At 40.0% G+C, this 20,227-nt stretch overlaps 1 protein-coding gene across 2 annotated transcripts in view; it reads left to right on the forward strand.

The window, feature by feature from the left end:
• The window catches only part of GLP1R (glucagon like peptide 1 receptor), a 97,493-nt gene that overhangs the window by 69,339 nt on the left and 7,927 nt on the right, over positions 1-20,227 (forward strand). For both annotated transcript variants that reach the window (XM_083732580.1, XM_083732581.1), the window contains 5 exons: positions 6,867-6,927; positions 15,281-15,350; positions 16,855-16,943; positions 18,707-18,845; positions 20,171-20,212. In XM_083732580.1, the coding sequence (XP_083588706.1) occupies positions 6,867-6,927; positions 15,281-15,350; positions 16,855-16,943; positions 18,707-18,845; positions 20,171-20,212 (401 nt within the window). The remainder of the gene's footprint in view (positions 1-6,866; positions 6,928-15,280; positions 15,351-16,854; positions 16,944-18,706; positions 18,846-20,170; positions 20,213-20,227) is intronic.

Raw genomic sequence — 20,227 nt, forward strand, 5'->3', positions numbered from 1 at the left:
ATCTCTGTGATCAGTTATATAGAACACCAATGGAAATGCCATTGGCCTTTGACTCTTTCATTCCTGCAAACTTATGTTTGACCTTGATTACCTTGGTCACTTATCTTGGTGCCACTGGCTGATCTGTGTTGTCCCTTTACTTGTGCTGGATCTATACACATAAAAAACCACCATGGCGAACACATTATAAAAGCTCTTAATAGAAAATCCCATTGGCGATGGATCACAGTTCTATAGCTCCAGCTGCTGTTGCATGTTTATAATGCAGTTATAGTGATATAATTGATGAGTGTAGCTGAGTCCCTAAGTACTTAGTTGTCTGTTTTTCATATGTCATACTCATTTTTAATTTCTATTTGCAGTTTATTTTAGCTTTTATAATTATTTCTTCCCTTTTCTTCAAATAACTGTTGTTGTTGTTTAGTCGTTCAGTCATGTCCGACTCTTCATGACCCCATGGACCAGAGCAGCCAGGCACTCCTGTCTTCTACTGCCTCCCGCAGTTTGGTCAAACTCATGCTGGTAGCTTTGAGATAACTGTCCAACAATCTCGTCCTCTGCCATCGCCTTCTCCTTGTGCCCTCCATCTTTCCCAACGTCAGGGTCTTTTCCAGGGAGTCTTCTCTTCTCATGAGATGGCCAAAGTATTGGAGCCTCAGCTTCAGGATCTGTCCTTCCAGTGAGCACTCAGGGCTGATTTCCTTAAGAATGGTTATTATAAAATAACCATTACAGTACCATAATTTCTTAGCTGCACTCCCACCCCTCAGGTTCATTCTTTAAAGATAATGTTACATTGGTATCATATAAATTGCAGCTACTAGGAAGCTGTCTTTGGCTACTGATAATTTTCATTATAAGATTCTGAGACCTCTCAGCTGACCTTACCAGCTAGCCATCACTTTAAGCAAAGTGTAGGCAAAGAAAGACTGTGCATACAGAATGAAACTTGACTTGGAGAACCAGGTGACGCTTTACTGTAGCACAACATAGAACAGTTCATCTGCAAAGAGTTCTCAAAGAATCTCTCTCACACCAGGCAACAGAGCAGTAGATGAAACTTGGTGTTAATAAGTGCAAATTAATACACATTAAAGCAAATACGTTCAATGCCACACATACACTGATGTGTTCTGAATGCCTGAAACTACTGAGAAAAAGGCACCATGGCTATTGTAGAAACCTCATTGAAACCATTAGCACAGTGTGTGTCTGCACTGCAATGAAATAGGCAAACATAATGTTAGGAATTAGTAGCAAGGTTGAAAATACTACTATGATTATGGAAATCTATCGTATGTGTGCTTCTAAGATAGGGGTAGACAAGCAGAGATTTTTATCCATTAAAGGGGCTGCAGTTTTCCCCGTTCAATTTTAACACTGTGCTAAACCCCTTTAGTCTCTCTGTGATTCATTTTGTGTTTCCAAGTCTACTTTTAACAATGCAGACATTTTTTTCTAGCCTGTGACAGCCACCAGCTGCCTGGTTATTCTCTGAGTATATGTATCCATTGTTAAATTGTCTAACTTTATCACCTTTCAACAAATCAATATGGATTATTGGAACTACTCTTTTTTGATCTGTCAACATTTCCAATTAAATTGTCCCTTTAAGATCTTTCATAAACATAACTCCTGACAACGCAGCTGTGTTTGGACCTAATTGTTTTAATTTCCACTTTTTTCAGACCCTTGGAAAGCTTTCAGTCACAATACTATTTTCAACCTTAATGCTGAATTTATTGCATTGGTCCATATTGTCTCAGAATATATGTTTTGAAATAAACTTCTCAATTTCTCCAATATATATGATCTCTTCCAGAATCTCATTGTTCAAAAAAATGTATTTGGCAGGCAAAATAATATAAGGGAATATTACAGTGTCAGGGAAACATAAACCTTCTGCTTTAGAGAATCTAATAAGAATAGTTTTTGTTTTCCTTGGTTGCTTTTCATGCCATACGAAATCCAAAACCTTTTCACTGTTCCCTAGCTTTAACTTGTAGGTAAATTCTAGAATAGAAACATCAACTGTAGCACAATTCTGCCCATCCGCTTCATTGTATTCATTTCATTAATTACATTTTTTATAATGTATCAGAGATCTCCTTGTAACTGTGAATCTGATCCCAGTTGTTTTAACTAACAGGATTATAAAAATCAAAATTAACACCACTTCAAGCAGTTAGTTATAAGATATATGTAATTTAAGTGAGCTAGTTTAGATGTAATGCTAAACTATTGTTTGATGTTACAAGAGCAAATGTTGGCGAGCTTTGGACTATGTGGGGGAAAGGTTTTTTTAAAAATGGAGTATCTTCTGTAGCATTTTTTACATCCAGCTAAAGCGGCAGAAAGGAACATGCCATTCAAAAAGGAGAAATGAAATGAAAGGATGAGAAAATTAAGATTCCTTCCCCTCTTTGAGGTAAATTTATTCTCTCTGCTGTCCCTTATTCGTGACAAGGAGCTATTATAGCATGTTGGCAACCACAATAGAATCTGACTAGGAGTGAGCCAAGAGGGCCTTGTGTCATAGGAGAGGAATTATGGGAGATGGGCTCTTTCTATCAGTCTATTATCACTTTATTCTTCTTATAAGAAACTTGTCAAATAGAATATTAACATCTTTATTAGGACATACTACACTGTTCTTCACTAGTTACCAGTTCTTTAGTAGGGAACCAAGTTTTCTTATATGTGTTTGCTGCTTTTTGAATTATCCCTTTTTACAAGGGCTACTAGAGAATAGTTCCGGCTATTTTTCCATCTGATGTCAGAAAGTAAACTGTGTTTTGGAAAGGATTTGAGTCTACTATGTTTCCTACTAAAGAATCATTCTTTCTTCGGTTGTGGCTCCAGTTTTCATTGCCATTGGCTTTCTCCTATATGAATAGGGGCAGAAGTTAGCAATATGTATTCCACAGATTGACTAAAACACTGCCGGGCTGCATTCACAGGGTGGTTTATTTCATTTCCCCGCCATTTCTCTGTGTTGATTTCCATGTCATATCTGAGCTTCCACAAGATGTAAAAGCAACTTCTAGAAAGATAGTGGAATATAGCACAAGTTTAGGGTTCATTTCTGTGTTACTTGCAAACTTTTCCTGGAAACAAATAACATGGAAATGAGCACAAAAATTGTGCTGTTTTCCACTATATTTCTGGAAGTGACTTGTATGTCGTGTGAAAGCTCAGACATCATGCAGAAAATAACAGTTAGGGGAATTTTGGGAAACAGGAATAAACTGCTGTCTGAATGCAGCCTCAGTGTGAGCTGTAGAGAAACTAGGAAATATAGATCTGTACTTAACTTAATATGATGTTTTCCCTGTTACTTGACATATCTCTAAGCCTGAAGCATCACCATTCTGAAGCTGCTTATCCTGCAAGTGCTGCTCTCCGCTCCCTACAAAATACTTGAGAGTTCAGTTCCATAAATGTAGCAAACAATCAACCAGTTTTGACAGAGTATTGTTAACCTTTTTACGCCTATAGGTTTGCTTATGAAAGCACGGAAAGTAGTTGTTGCCTAGCAACCGTCTGAAACTCTGTGCAGAAACAGAGCATTCAAATTTCAGGAAAATATTAAGGACCAAAAGGGCTTGAAATTAAGATTTCATTAATTAGTCTGTTGCAAAGCTTGGAATATAGTAGATGTTTGTGTAGATCAAAGTTGCATACTTAGCTCCACTTACCTGTAACACTCACTTGAATTCAGTAGGACTTTAATCAGATTATGTTATAACAAGGAATTCTGCAGCTGCAGGCTATGGTACCTTGTCAGAGATCTGTGATAAAGTTTATCTAATTAAAACAGAAAAATTAATATCAGTGCACACAAAGCAAGCAGGTGTTCATTTCCTAAAGTAGTGGTCCTATCTCTGGCATTCTTCTGAGAATGGCTTCTGAAAGGCTTTCTTTTGGAAATTTGATACAGAAAACGGACCATTTCAGTTCTTTTTATATCTCACTTCACTAAGTTGACTTCTTGCCCTTCTATAATATAATTAGTTCAAACAGAACTAATTTAAAGCTGTAACTGCAGCTGTGCAAATTAGCAGCTGCTTTAACAGCAGAATTCATTGCAAACTATCCTTTGGAGTGCTGTATTTCAGGCTGGCAGGAGAATGGTAGCAGCTACTCTCAGACTCTAAATAGACATAGTGAAGGTATTGCTGTAGAGCTGTCTCGTGCACACCATCCCATTTAAGATGTAAAAACTACCTTCTCCTGTTGAATCTAGGTGGCAGTAGCAGGAAATGCTGGAATCTGCTTAATGGCTGATTAAGTAGTGGTAGTTTCAATATGCATTAACTTCCAAAGGTCAGTCAGAGGGCTCAATCTAGGCTGAAGCAGGCAGTAACCGAAGACTAAGACAAGACAATCTGACTGCAAAATCTATTTTCAGGGAAGCCTTAGGGAGTTTTAAAATCAAATTACATGAGCGGTAACAACTTTTTTGACTTTGCTATAAATCACAAATGCCAATACAAATTGCACTGAGAACATATTGCATATAATTAGTTTTAGAAGGATTAAACGGCCTGAGGCAGTCGATTTTGGATTGTGAAGCAGGAGTTTGGGAAAACAAAACATACCTGTTCTCCTGTTGGGGAGCCTGCACCACATTTTAATACTATGAAAAACTTAGTCCTGAATGAAGAAGATTCTAGTTGCATTGGGAATATGCAGCTGCCATCTCTTTGCAGGGATAGTATTTCACTTACCCCATTTCTAAGCTGTGAAAAGTTCCAGGAGGAATTTTACAGGTTTAAGTTTTCTTTGCATAAGAGAGCGGTGGAAGCATATGATATCTTTTGCATAATTGTAAGTGAAACAAACCCTTCTGAGGAGCACACGTTTGGGTCTTTAGCTAACCGGGAGAAGGAAACTGCTTGTTCTGTTGTTGTTCTTCTTCTTCTTGTTGCTCCTGATGCAGGTGGAGGGGGGGGTTAGATAAAAAAGATGGAAGAGGGCACATCTTTATAATTATTTTTTCCCCCTTCATATTTTTCCATGTGGTACTACTGCCAGCCAGAGTAGATAATACTGGACTTATGTTATATGTTGTTTATTTATAATATCTCTTACCTGCACTTCATTTTCAAGGCACTGCCAGAGCAGGTTACATTAAAATCAATACTAAATACATATTAAAACAGGATGCCCAAACAACGTACATAAATCAATGAGATAAGCAATTCAGCAGACTTCTGTAAAGGCCTAGATGAATAAGAGTGTCTTCAGCTGGCACTGAACACTCAATAGATTTGGTGCTAGCTGTACCTGAGAGGAGAAGGGATTCCATTATTGGGACACTGATCCCCCAAAGGCTTCATCTCACAAGAAGGATAGCTGGATGAATAGACTATAGCTTACCATGAGGCAACTGCATGTAGTACTAGAGGTCTCAGGCTTAGAGCTGCCATCCTTGAACCTGAGCATTTTATAGCTATATGGACAGAGGAGTATAGAATTCAAAACACTCATTTTCCTCTGCTATTCTTTCATTGGGAATGGAAAACTATGATTCAGGTAGGTACAATTGTACTTCTTGCTTTTAACTTGCAGGTGGATATACTTGGATGCACCTAGGGAGTCTCCTGAGTATATAGAAATCACTGCTTTGTTTTTCAGTGCTTCGCTTCAAAACTGCTAGGCACCTGAGTTCTGGCTATGGCAAACATGGCAGTTTGGTAGCAAATAGCCACCTAGTCAGCAAGCACATCCCTGTATCTGACCTGCAGTGCGCAACCTGACCACCTTGTCTCATCCTTTCTACCTTTATATACCCAAGGGATTTATTGCCTAGTACTGGCAGTAAAACATGCGTGCATACACCTGACCAGATTTATAACTTCTAATTAGATGTTGGTAACTTTGTGTACAGTATATCAGTGCAAAGCACAGGCTGTCAGCTCATAGGTATGCAAATTGCTTTCAGATCTCAGGGTTGTGTTTTAAACTACTGACAAGAACAGAATCGTTCAAATTTAGCAGCAGCAACTGTTTTTGTCTGATTTGTACGTATTAAAATACATCGCTTGTTTCAAAAACCAGGTAACCCAATAAAATATGACGGTCTTTCTGAGGCATCCAGGCCCTCTGCAAATCACAGGGGCTATTGCTCCGCTCAGCTATTTGATTGCTCTAAAGAAATAAAGCTTGTTTTCTTCGAGCATTCATATCTCATCTAACCAGTGTTACGGTTTGAGGCTTTTATTAATGCAATTTACCTTCTTCGCTTTGCAAGAAATTAAACATTCAAAGTAATTAAATAGGTTTCATTAGATTAAAGGAAACACCTGGGTTTGGAAATGATCTGTAGTGGGACACCCAATGAGTATCTTCAATATTGCAGCTGGACTGTTCTTCCTCATCTGTCTTGGTAAACAGATGTTGGGTGTCTGCTGAACAACTTCAAGGATGGCAGTTCACTGGTCTCACTGGCCCTCATCATCTTGTCCAATCTACTACTGTTCTTGTTTTAATTATTTTTTTTTTAAAAAATGACTCCAGAAGTGAAGATAGCTTCTAGCAATCTGTGCCATTTATCTGGGCTTCAGGCTATCAAATGAAACTGCCACGATGTATTAATATTAGCATTGGCATTCCATAGTTCTATTGAATAAATTTCAGATTAAATTCAGTACTTCCACCTTATGGATTTTGTAATGTGAAAACTTCTTCAGGAAAGGGTGTTTGTGTTTAATTCATTTAAGTATAATGGGCTCAACTTACTGTCTGCAGCCTCTTCTTGACTAAAGTTGTTCTGCGTTATATAAAAAACTTTGCGTCGCCTTCCTGTTTCCTTTTTCTTGTTTCTCATTTTCTGTGCATATCTTGTTCCCTCTTTTTTCCAGGTGTGCCAATGCTGTTTGTTATCCCCTGGGGAATTGTCAAGTACCTTTATGAAGATGTGGGGTTGGTTCAGTTCTGATTCATAGCTGATCGCTTTTGAGGGTTATGTTTGCTGTGGGGAGGGAGAGGTGCCCATTTTCCTTTGGCTTGATTGCTTTGGCAGTGGCTGTTCCATTGACTGACATCTTATCCATTTGCTCATGTTGCAGCCTGGCTAGAGCAGATCATGTTTTATGCTAGAGAAGCATCTCATTAAGAAAAAAGAAGAGTTCTGATGACATTTTGGCAAAAATAAATAAGCACAAGCATTTGCTGGCCAACCATTTTCAGCATCATTAAATACGTGTGTCTTTGGAAAGGTATTCTATTCTATATCCTGGCCCCTTCGTCTCGCTGCCCCTAATAACTCACCACACTGGTCAGAATGTCTCGAAACTTCAATTTCCAGTAGTGGCCGTTATGGACAAGCATAATCTGTTAACCAATCTTGATTCTGAAGTTAATCTCCATGATGGGGAAAGTGTGTGTCCTATAACGGTGTGGCTGTTAAGGGAAAGGTTGTGTTTTTACTCAAGGTTACATGAGCTGGGGATCTTATATTTCCAATGGATCATTTTCAGGCACCAGAAGGAAAACACTTTTGTTACAAGATGTGGTGATGCCTACTTGCTTAGATTACTCTAATACAGAATAAGACTTTACCAGTGGCTGCTGGTAATGATGCCCATATACAAAAGTGTTTTCCTTCTGATGCTTGAAAATGATCCATTTTTTTAAATTATAATTTTACTGGTGTTAGCCGCCCTGAGCCCGGCTCTGGCCGGGGAGGGCGGGATATAAATAAAAATGTATTATTATTATTATTATTATTATTATTATTATTATTATTATTATTCTGCCTCCAAGATTAGAGGCAGCGTGCTTCTGAATACCAGCTGTCCTGCCTATACAGTTTTCCCATAAGCAGCTTTCTGGCCACTGTGGGAAATAGGAAACTGGGCTAGATAGTTCTATTTGTCTGATCCAGCAGGGCTCTACTTACTATCTTATGTTCAGTGATACTGCCAGTAATATATTCTGTCCAGAGGCTGGCAAAAATTTCCAACTGTGTGTGTTATGTCTCTAAACAACATTCCTCTGATGAAAATATGTTGTTCTCAATATGTGTCTGATTTCCTATTTGCCTTTACTTGAGTTATTCAGACTTGTTTATAAATACACACCCCTATTTTCTGTGTGGGTGGCCTCTTGTTACATCAAACTATATCACACAAAAGAAATAAAAAGACATTACCATCTACGTCTTGTTCTTTTACCTTTTACTGTTCAAACTTGAGCGAAAATAACATAGCTTCAAAAAACATAATTTAGCATTCAGTTCCTCATCAGGTTATGCACGCCTTAATAAACCTCTTCATCAAACACATGCAGCTGGGCAACAGGGATTGCAGTAGGGCAGCCTGGTCTGATTGTTGCTGCCACAGTGGCAAACACACTGTTTGTGATAGTGAGGTGGTATTTTCATTCAGCACCAGCAGCCCACTAATCATGCTGGAACAACAAATGCAGCAGGTATTACTACTTGTAATCCTCTTTCAAATGTCACAGCCGCACTCAGTGAATGTTAAGAGTGGAAGGCTGTGCCAACCAACATAAAAGTGGTTGTGGTTGTTTGCACACCCGCAACATGCTTACCTAGAAGTGACGTGGGCGGGGGCAGAGCTTGCCACCATGATGCCCACTTCCTGACACGTTCTTCTAGAGTGCCAAGAAAAAGCCTGAACATGTGAAAATAACATTTTTAAAAAATGTACCACTTCCTCTCTTCTGTAATTGGTGGTGGTGGTCCAATGTTTTGGGCTCCCAGTTCTGTTTTAGGAGAATTTACTCATTGGGTGTGTGAATTAGCTACTGAGTGCTCCCATTTTGAGCTATTTGTCCTTCCATCATTATTTCCTCTTCCTCCTCAGTTCCCTTTCTTTCCCTCTTGTGCTCAGGGATCATAAGTGTGGGGGGAAGTAATGGTTCTTTATGCTATGCATCTTAATACGTATACTGCATTCCCCAGTTGTCACATAGATATAGCCCTCATATACACCTGACAGGCTGCTGAGCTGCTTACAACCCTTTCATCTAATCTGCCTAGTCATAGGGCAGGGACATTGCCCTCCGGGGTAGTTTGTTAAATGGAGCCATGTATTAATGCTCATAACTTGGGTACAAAATGTTGTACTGGCACAAGGAGCAGCCCCAGTCTTGGAATCGTTGTTAGTGTGCTGATCTAGGCTACTTCCTCCCATAATCCCCTGCCACAATCACCCTTTCATGGCTGCCTGCCGCTTATTCACAGTCCATTTACATACCACATTTTCTGCAGAGCTGTGCTTAAAAAAAAACAGTCTAAACATAATAACAATAATACATATCTTAAAAACAATAATAACAGCAATTCTTTAAAGACATATCAAAGAAAATTAAGTGGGCATAAACCAAAGGGAGGCGGGTGGTGCTGTGGTCTAAACCACTGAGCCTAGGGCTTGCTGATCAGAAGGTCAGTGGTTTGAATGCCCACGACGGGGTGAGCTCCCGTTGCTCGGTCCCTGCTCCTACCTACCTAGCAGTTTGAAAGCATGCCAAAAAGTGCAAGTAGATAAATAGGTACCGCTCCAACGGGAAGGTAAACGGCATTTCCGTGAGCTGCTCTGGTTTCGTCAGAAGCGGCTTAGTCATGCTGGCCATAGGACCCGGAAAAACTGTCTGCGGACAAACGTCAGCTCCCTCAGCCAGTACAGCGAGACGAGCGCCGCAACCCCAGAGTCGTTCACGACTGGACTTAAATGTCAGGGGTCCTTTACCTTTTATAAACCTTACCAACAGGACAATTAATGTAGTGTAGCCCGTAAACTAATGGCAGTAATAACTAGCAACTCCTCCAGCTCTTATTCCTAGACTCAAAGGTCAAAAGTCCCCATAGAGTTTTGAGCCACAGGGTGGGTGAGGCATGACAACTGGAAGCAGCCATGTATGTCTTATGCTGGTTATTATTTTTTCTTTAGCTGGGTACTAGTTATGTATAGCCAGTTCACAGTTTGGCACAGGCACTTCGCACATTAACCTGTAAAGAGTTGGCATAAAGTGTATGAGCATAGCGGGCAACGCACATGCTAAGGACCAGTCCTGGCTTTCCAGCCTGCAGTCCTAAGTATTTGAGGAATTATATCTCCACGGTGTTTGGTACTGCAATCTCCTGTGCATGCAAAAGTGTGAAATGACTCTTAAGAACCAGCTCCAGTGTTGCACTGAGTGTGTCCCCACTTAAAACAATGTGCTGTCATTGTGGAGTGTACGTATAATGAAGTATTAGGCATTGAAAATTGTATTGACTGTTAAAATTGTTTTGATTACATAATTCATTTTTGTAATGAACCTGTTAATGTTGTATCTGTTTTGAACCCACTCTGAATACATTAATTTCAGAAAAATGAATGTATAAATAGACTGGATGTTCGTGTGACAGTCATGCTACCAGCCGCGCTGGGTGCCATGCCATCTGAGGGAGGGTGTGTTCAACTAACACAGAATGTACCCTTCTTCTCAGCCAACTCTCCCACTTTTAAAGCACACCAGACAAGATGTTAATTACTCAGAGTTCTTATGGATGTGAATTGTACACCTGGCTCATAAGTCATGTAACACTTTTGTGTGTGTCAAATATATTCCTAGCATTTTCTGAAGCTCTTGTCTAAAGCCAGATCAAACTAAGACCTTGACTAGGACCATTTTTGTTCTGATGATCAGTATACAGTACCTTAAAAAACCAGACATCGTCCAATCCCTGCTTCTAAGCATGCTGCAAACTCGGTAGTTTTTTTGGCAATGTAAAAATGTGTCAGGAAAGGTTCATGTTGAATTGATTGCCTTTTGTATTACTCAAAGCTGGCTTATGATTTCTGTTAAACAAAACCCACTGTCTGATGCATTCAGCAGGCCCTAATGGGCAATTTGGGTAAACTAAAACTTGTTTAAATATTTCTAAAATGGTATAATAACTAACCTTGTGCCTTTTCTTCTCTATAAAGTGCAAGGTTTCTGTGCCTTAGGCTCAACAGTTACCCTTTGTCTCTGTGATGCTACAGTAGATGTGCAGCAGATTGTAAATTGCATTTGTGTCTGGAATAACTCCTTGCTTAGGAGGGATATTAAGAAATGAATAATGTCCAGACCACAGTGGTTCAAAGTAACTGACAGTTCTAAGTCTGTACGGTACTGAAAATCAATAATTTTAAACAGTAAAGACCGGACCCCATCATAAGTGGGCAGCTCTTTTACATAAATGGTACAAGTTAGCTTTTATAAAACAGGTTGTTAGAAAGGGTGGAACTTTTATTTAGTTGCAATTCAGTGGATGAGCCTTTACCAAGCAAGGCCAAATGTAAATAAAATTGGAAAGGAATCCTTTCCTTTCCCAGTTCTGCTCACTTGTTACTTTGGCTGGTGACCAGCGTTTTTTGTTTGTGTGTTTGTTTTTTTGCCTCCTTGTGGTAATATGTTGGCTGCTCACTTGCCTCAGTTGTTAGTCAGTCTTGCAAAACTTATTCCTGTTGTATGGTGCCCTTTGGCTGCTGCTTAGGTACTGATCACATTGAACCATTATGATGATTCATTTTGGGATAGAATAGCCTGAATTTAAAACAAAAAACAAAAAAAGGGAGACTACATTTCCATGTAGTGGTTGGGCCAACATGTAAGATACCCAATTCAGAATGTGAGTACTGTCTTAGCTTTCTGCAGTACTGGTGTAACATCATAAACCACCAAATTCTGGTGTAGCAATTTCATTCTTAAGCCCTTGTTTACTCATGCATGCAGTTATGAAATATATTTGAAATTCTGCTTGCTAAGGACCATCTGGCCCAGGAATGTTTGCACTGCTTGTGCTGAACAGTGAGCAGTCCTCAGAATGATGGCAGAGTCCAGTGTGGAATTTAGGAAGTGCAGACTTAGCTGCTCTTGTTCAGCCTCTTATTTTCACTCTGATCTGCTGTGGATTTGCAGCACTTGAGGATTAGAAAAGACGAATGAGTGTATTTGATCCCAAATATTTCCCAGCACACACACACACTTAAGGTATACCTCATGGCATGCACAGAAATGTAATTTGATCTTCAATAAAGACTCCACTTATATGGTAAACCTGTGTCTGCAGGGTCTCCTTTCAGGCTGCAAGTGGAAGTTTTGCATAACTGAATGTTCCTCTATATAGGAAATTCCCTGTACATAGAAAACATAACTAGGCTAAGAACTCCTTTCCCTGATGTTTTCCATGAAGAGGCAATTTTCTGAATGGAGTAAGATTTAGTTGTTACCCGCAGGGAAGTGGTACAGGCCAGACAAAAGCTTACCACCTCAATGAGAATCTGGCCTCTCTGACAAACAAAGATATAAATAAAGAAGACAGCCCTGTACAGGGAGGTTTTTAACGTTTGAGGTTTTCTGTGTTTCAATATTTTGTTGGAAGCTGCCCAGAGTGACTGGAACAACACAGTCAGATGGGCAGCTGCTAACAACAACAACAACAACAACAGAGTTGGCATCCTTGAACATATGAGTCTTTCCCAGAGTGAATGTGATCTAGTGAAATTCTAAATACTACTCTGAGAAGTGGTAACTGTGCTCTGCTGTCTTTGACTCCTCAACTTAGATTTAGATCTTACTGAAGCATTTATAATGGATGCTGATGATTGCATTAAGCTTTGGGATTTAATAACATAGGCTTCGGAAAGTACAAAGGAACTAGGCAGTGTGTGCAAATAAGTTACTTACATTTTCCTACCACTTTTTGTTTTTCTGGCATTTTAATTTTACTGTAATGATGTTTTGATTGCACATTGGTATACATTTAAAAGCAGTTAAAGCTGTGGTGTGCTGTAAGAAGCCAATTAATGCACAAGGAAGTCTAACAGAATTTAATGCCCAGCACCATTACTCAACCTATATCATTATACCAGAAAACATTTAAATTTGTTCTAACGCTATTCAGAGGAAAGCAAACCTTTTCCCCAGCACACTTATTATCCAGCAATAATTCTTAAGTCGGACCAAATAATATGCCATAAAGCTGTTCCTTGGTCACATGTATCCTTGAAGTGACTTTCCTGCGACCAGGTCCTTCCTCAGAGAACTACTGGTAATAATATCATAAACACACTTTTCCTATGCTTTAGTAGCCATTTTCACACATTACAGAAGCCCATAAACCATGGCTTGCTGTGAACTAGTACTACGCTAATGCAGGTGAATAAATTGCTCCTGTTTTGATGCTGCCTTTCTTGAGTGGTGGGCAAAAACCTTGGTTTACCATGTTGTCTAAAGGAGCAGTTGTGGTTCATTTCTCCCAAACATGGGACGCAGGTGGCGCTGTGGGTTAAAGCCTCAGCGCCTAGGACTTGCCGATCGAAAGGTCGGGGGTTCGAATCCCTGCGGCGGGGTGCGCTCCCGCTGCTCGGTCCCAGCGCCTGCCAACCTAGCAGTTCGAAAGCACCTCCGGGTGCAAGTAGATAAATAGGGACCGCTTACCAGCGGGAAGGTAAACGGTGTTTCCGTGTGCGGCTCTGGCTCGCCAGAGCAGCGATGTCACGCTGGCCACGTGACCCGGAAGTGTCTCCGGACAGCGCTGGCCCCTGGCCTCTTAAGTGAGATGGGCGCACAACCCCAGAGTCTGGCAAGACTGGCCCATATGGGCAGGGGTACCTTTACCTTTACCTTGTTGCTCTCAGCTCAGCATAGGAAAGAGCAAAAGGAGAGCAGTTCTGCAGTGTGCACTAGCCCTCGGCTTGTTCATGGTAGTCCATGGTCTGTACATGTGAATGTGGCCAGTGGCTAAAACGTCATTGAACGTTATCTAGGAAAAAACTGATATTTAAAAATAAATTTGTGATGCAAAGTCCACTGGAAAGCGGTAAAACCACCTGAAACTCGGGGGACCATTCTGGAACTAAAACTACCACTCCATCTTTTTCCATGCTTTGAGAGTGTTTACTTGTTAGCTCATGTGTTTGGATGCATGTCAGCAGGCTTTCTGTATTTTGCAGAGTGGGTAACATAAATGATGCACCAATGGAGCTATAATATCCCATCCCCACATCATAGCCTGTGCATTTGTTGTAGCGTGGTGCATATATGTTTGTTTGTAATGCCCATGGTGAGGTTGATAATTCATGATGCATAACCCATACGTCTCACAACTGGTTTAACCTTTTATCAGTCAGTTTTCATGAGCCCTGGTACCTCTCCATCTAGCCAACGTTCTGTCACACTCTTGTGGGAACAAGAAACCATACAGGATGGGGCTAGGCAGGCTTTGTTGACATTGGCTGAGGAGCAGTTCATATCTTTACTCCATTCCATATAAGGTGGATCACAACTTATGTGGAAAAGGAAATCATTGCATTCAGGGACACCATTGCAGTAAAGGGCAAATCATGTACCCCAGCCTAACAATGGGTGGCCTGACCTCGCTGCCAGGAATTTTGCAGGGGGTAGGGAGGGATGCACACTACAATACCATGGGTCCCTGCTACATACAAGACACCTCTGTGGGCACACACACAGATACACACATCATGAGAATGCATATATTTCTAGTCTTCAGTACTGCTGAATGCCTTAGTTACAAAATGATCAATTTATCAAGTATTCTTCTCAAACAAGAGGAGGCACTCTGCATGTTACTGGGAGAACATACTTGGCTTTTCTTAACTGCAGAGAATTTCTAAACAAAAATAGACTATTTTTGAGGAGGGAGCCTACACCAATAAACTGGTGGATGCCATAGGCTTGTTTCCTTTCTGTCCTCTTCATAAAATAATTCAGATGGGATGGAGAAGGTAATCACTGAAAGTCCAAACAAGCTAGGTGTTTGAACCGATAACTGAGAGCAGGAAAATTGTGGCAAACCTAGAATTCTGACCAAAATGACACACTGTGAAGAAAGAAGAGTTGGCAGAAGGATTTTAAAATGGAGGTTAAAACATTGCTAGCTTCAAGCTCAGACTTTCTAGTATGTGGGAGGAGATTGACTAACAAAATTCACAATGGCTTGTATTCTGACTTCTAATAAAATAATTTTCCATAATCATTTACTGATAATTCGTGACAAATTGTGGTAGAGAAATTTGTCATACGAAAGCAGAAAGAGAGACTTAGGAGCACCCAGTTTAGCAGTGATTGTTGCAGATTAGCCTAAAGCTTTCTCTTCGGCAAGCAAGCAGTTACATCCATCTGTGCAATGTACCGTGCTGGTTTGCTAGCACTTGCTGTTGTTTTCCATCTACGCTGCCGAGACGTGTGATGATGAGGAAATTATTGCATGTATGTACTAAAGTTTTCCCCTGCCTGTCTTGTTCTACTTCTCTAGCTGCTGGAACAAGAATCTTAACATGAACTACTGGCTGATCATCAGGGTGCCCATCCTTGTTGCTATAGGGGTGAGTGATCAGGAATCTTTGCAGAAATTTTAGTGTGTTCCAGAGACAAAAGAAAGAGATGGAAATATTATTGGACTGGTGTGCACCTCCACTAACAAATGTATTTTGTACTGAAGTAGAGAATGTGGTAGGTAATGCCCTTGATTTTTAACTATCATGTTTGTAGAGGATGAGTTTGTGGGGACACTTTACTTATTCTTGACCTTGGTGTCCATCACATAAACAAGTCACTTGTAGCTTAAAATGGCACCTTCTTTACAGTTTCCATACTGGTCTGCAAGCAGACCAGACATACAGTAATTTCCACTCTCCAGAAGAAGTATGCTTCGCACTCTGAAGTAGCATTGACAACAAATACATAATTAGTGCTGCTTACCTATACAGTCTAAAACAGTGGTTCCCAACCTTTTTTTGGCCATACGCCACCTAAGCATCTCTAAAATCCTGATCCCCCTCCCCATGACATATAATTCTTATTATTCAAAAAGTGAACACCTATTCACATGGAGGAAGCCTAAAAGACCATTAACTGTTAATAACTCATTCTTGAATTTCCTCCTTAAAAATCAAATTGCCCCTGTGTTGGGAACCACTGGTCTAAAAGAAACCTTTCAATGTACATTGCCAAGTGTAAATTAACCTATTTATTACATCTGTATACCACCCTATTGCAGAACTCTCAGGGCGGTTTACAAGCACATTAATTAAAACAGTGAAAGGCAATCATAAACAGAGGATCATTAAAAGCAACAATAAATTAACCAACACCACGTCTACATCTTGACTCTAGAATAATTACTGTCAAGGTACATGGATTATCCTGATGATTTCCTTAAAAAAAAAATTGGTTCCCTCAACAACATACCTGAAAAACAGTGTACTCCCCACAAGACACCAACAAAACTGTAATTTGTAGCAGTGAGCTACAAATACATTTACAAATTCATACAAATTCATCTATAAATTTTATACATCTGGGGAGAGAAACTGGACAGATGAAACCATTATTTGTAACGTCTACTTTGTTTACAAGATGAACTCTAGTTGTGGATCACTAGCTACTCCAGGACACAAATCATGTGGGCACAACCTTCTTTCTTGAACTTAGTGAACAAATATTCATTTTATGTATTACTCTTCAAGTTTGAGTAGCATAGGCCAGATACTTGGCTCCTGCAGTTTGCAGGTTAGGTGACTTCTTCCAGAGGACCATGTTTTCAAGTATAGAGAGATGGATGGAACCTGGCAAAGGAAATCAGCAGGGCAGTCTGTATATCTCAACAATAATCTTTCTAGTTTCCAAAAAACTTTGCCCCATGAATGTACACTTGGTATTTGAATTTAAAAGTAATTGTCTGTCAGTGGTTTATGCTTTTTCAGAGTGTGAGGCACTCTGAAAAGGGCTGAACTACCTGGCAGATGATACCTCTGTAGAGTCTTAGAATTAATAGAAGTTTGCTTTAAAAGATGCACCGTGTAATCCTTTACTTTTTGTTTTATCCAGGTAAATTTCCTGATCTTTATCAGGGTTATTTGCATTATCATTTCTAAGCTGCAAGCCAACCTGTTGCGCAAAACTGACATAAAATGCAGGTGAGTCATCTTGGCAGCAAACCTATTCAGTGCTTATCTTAGGAGAAAGTGCTTGCAGGAACGGATTAAATGACATCATTTCAGATTGCAGCTAGTAGGTGGCACTGAGCAGAAACTATCACAGTTTGATTGCATATGGGGAGCTTCTATTTGTTTTTAAATAAGAGGAAGTCTTCAGCTTTTTTCAATTCAATAACAAAAACAAAGAATTATACAAGTGTTTGGGGAGTAATGATGCAGAGAAAAACTGGCAATGTGAGCCGATACCCATAACAAAGGACAGAGTTGGGAAACCTCTGGCCCACTTGCCTCTCCACAATTATTGCAGGAAAGGACTGCGGCTAAGTCCTGCTGCTGAGCTGCTGTTGGATGAAAACATGACTACGTTTCTATGCTGTGTGGTGATAAAAGGGAGCCCCTTCCTCAGTGCACAGCACAGAAGCTGCAAAAGCTGAAAGTATGTATCAGAATGAATGCGGTGTGTTTAAGAACCTGAGCAAGGCATTATGTGTGTGTGCGCATGCTTTGGCCCTGACCACTTTCCTCTCAAGGAAATACAGACATTGATGCAGAGGGGCAGTTTCCCAACCCTACTTAACAGTAAACATTGAGTCAGATGCTTGAACAGGTAGCTAGTTCTATTTCTTTTGCACATCCCTCAGCAGCACACAGGGTCATGGTAATGCAGTTACAAATCCTTTCCTAGCACAGGTCCTGCAGTGACATCTCTGTCCTGCTGTATCAGCTTGTCCTTGACTTCCCACGTCATATAGGTTTGAACATTGTGTTTATGCAGAGCCTGCTTTCTGACATCAGAATCAAGAATTCTAGTTTCTCCTGCTTCCTTTTCATTCAGTTCTTTTTAATCGTTGGTCTCTCGGAAGTGTAAAGTAAAATATATTGACACTAATAAATTACTACTACTACTACTACTACTACTACTACTACTACTACTACTACTAAGGTTTCACTAGCCATTTCTGTGGGTTTTGGAGCATATGTCCAGTAAATATATATTCTTACTCCATCACAGTAGTTCTCTTCATTTTCTCAAAGTTAGTTTGGTGTGTTGATGGTGCTTTGAAGATGTCACACATTATAGAATACTAATAAAAATCCTTCAGCAGGACTTTTGCCTAATGATTGCCAAGAACTTGATGGCCTCTGTGAGAATATTTTTTAGTAGCTAGAGTGCATTTGATGTCCAAAAGCCGTGCAGCACATGGTGATCCCACAGAGGGGAGGCAATTCTGGAGCCTAGTACAGATGGTATAGTCTGGGGTGCAGTGTATGGCTCCCTATGCTTTATCATTTATTGTTTTTATGCTACTACCTCTACATTTTTAATATTGTGTTATTGTACCAATAATTAATTAATGGGAACAGTTCAATCCAGGTGAGCAAGTACTCACTATTTACAAATGGGGGAAAACTGACACTTAAGAATGCCCAAGTTTGTGAACAAGAAATATAATGGTGCTTAAGAGAGGAATATAGGGGGTTTGAAAGAAGGTGATAAATGGTACACATGAAACTGAAAGGGACACTGGGAAAGTAAAAGTATACAAACATATGCATTAGTCAATATAAGCTGCATCTATTTATTATTTGAGCATTAGAATATTAAAGGTGTGATTTGCTTAAGATAACCCAAACAAGTACATGTTTGAGCTGGGACCAGTTCATAAGGGTCTTCCAAAGACTTCGTTCTCTGTTCTGATACTGCCCTTTTGCTAAAGTTTCCTATGCTTTCTATTCTCTAGATTGGCCAAATCTACGCTAACTCTGATTCCACTGTTGGGGACCCACGAGATTGTATTTGCTTATATTACTGATGAGCATGCCCAAGGAACATTGCGCTTTGTGAAGCTCCTTTTTGAACTCTCCTCCTCTTCCTTTCAGGTAGTACCCAGCAACTGTGCGTTCAGAACAACATTTATCATCAGTGCTTCAAGCAAAACAGACCAGTTTCGAAAATAAAATGATGCACAATTATAAAAATCAATTGAGCACCCTGCATTGAGAACCCATCTCAATGCAGATGCATCAATTAATACTTAGCAGAATAACTGGGAAAGAGATCTAGGACATCAGATCCGAACTGCCATCTGGAATTGGATATGGCCAAATATTTCCCAATGAATAATCAACACAAATTTAAATGAAAGCTTTTATAAGTTCATTTTTCATTGGCACTCAGTGCCTGTAAGGCTTAATTGTATTTACGCCACAGCATGCTGAAGAATTGTATTTGCTGAAGAAAACAAATACAAACATGGGCTATATTAATTTGGTCTTCCTTAAAATTAGAACTGAGTTTTGCATATGGTAAATGAACTATCAGCCCTGAGCCTGCTAATCTATTTGAACTAGCAGTGATCAGCATGACGATGTCCATCTGCATAAGAGGTGTTACTGGTGCTATCACTCATAAATCTGGATTTTAATTGTGAAAGTCCTGATTGCCCATCTATTTCATGGGTAGGCAAACTAAGGCCTGACGGCCGGATCCGGTCCAGTCGCCTTCTCAATCCAGCCTGCAGACGGTTCGGGAATCAGCATGTTTTTACATGAGTAGAATGTGTCCTTTTATTTAAAATGCATCTCTGGGTTATTTGTGGGGCATAGGAATTCGTTCATTTTAAAAAAAAAATAGTCCGGCCCCCCACAAGGTCTGAGGGACAGTGAACCGGCCCCCTGCTGAAAAAGTTTGCTGATCCCTGATCTATTTGTTGTATCTGCTGCTTTTTTATGCTGAAACAGTCACTGTCCTGTTGCATCTGTTTATGTATTTATTATTACATGTATATCCTTCTCTTCCTCTGTGGAGCACAAGGTTCTCCCATCCCAAGTTATCACCACAACAATCTAAGGTCATCTAGTGAGGATCATGGCTGAGCAGGGATTTGAACCCAGGTCTCCCAGGTCAGAGTCCAACACTAACCAATTTCAACACACTGACTCCTCCATCACTTTTATGGAGAAATAGGCACAAATAAATTGAATTTAAGTGCCACATTATAGGAGCTGCTTCTTCAAGTCCTGAGTCAGCAGGGAATTACTCAGTTTACAGGGATGAAGTCTTTTGCATTCTTTTCTCAAGAAGTACTTGTAGCAGGATTAGATATAGTTTCCTCTCCTAGCTAGTTTGGCTAATGAAGTTTAATGCAAGAATGAGTATGAATTATCTAACTTTTATTTGTTGTTGTACTGATTTTTCCCCGCAGGGTCTTCTGGTTGCAATTCTCTACTGTTTTAACAACAGTGAGGTAAGACGCATGTAT

The sequence above is a fragment of the Podarcis gaigeae genome (genome assembly GCF_964106915.1).
Source record: "Podarcis gaigeae genome assembly, chromosome: 3".
Lineage (NCBI taxonomy): Eukaryota > Metazoa > Chordata > Lepidosauria > Squamata > Lacertidae > Podarcis > Podarcis gaigeae.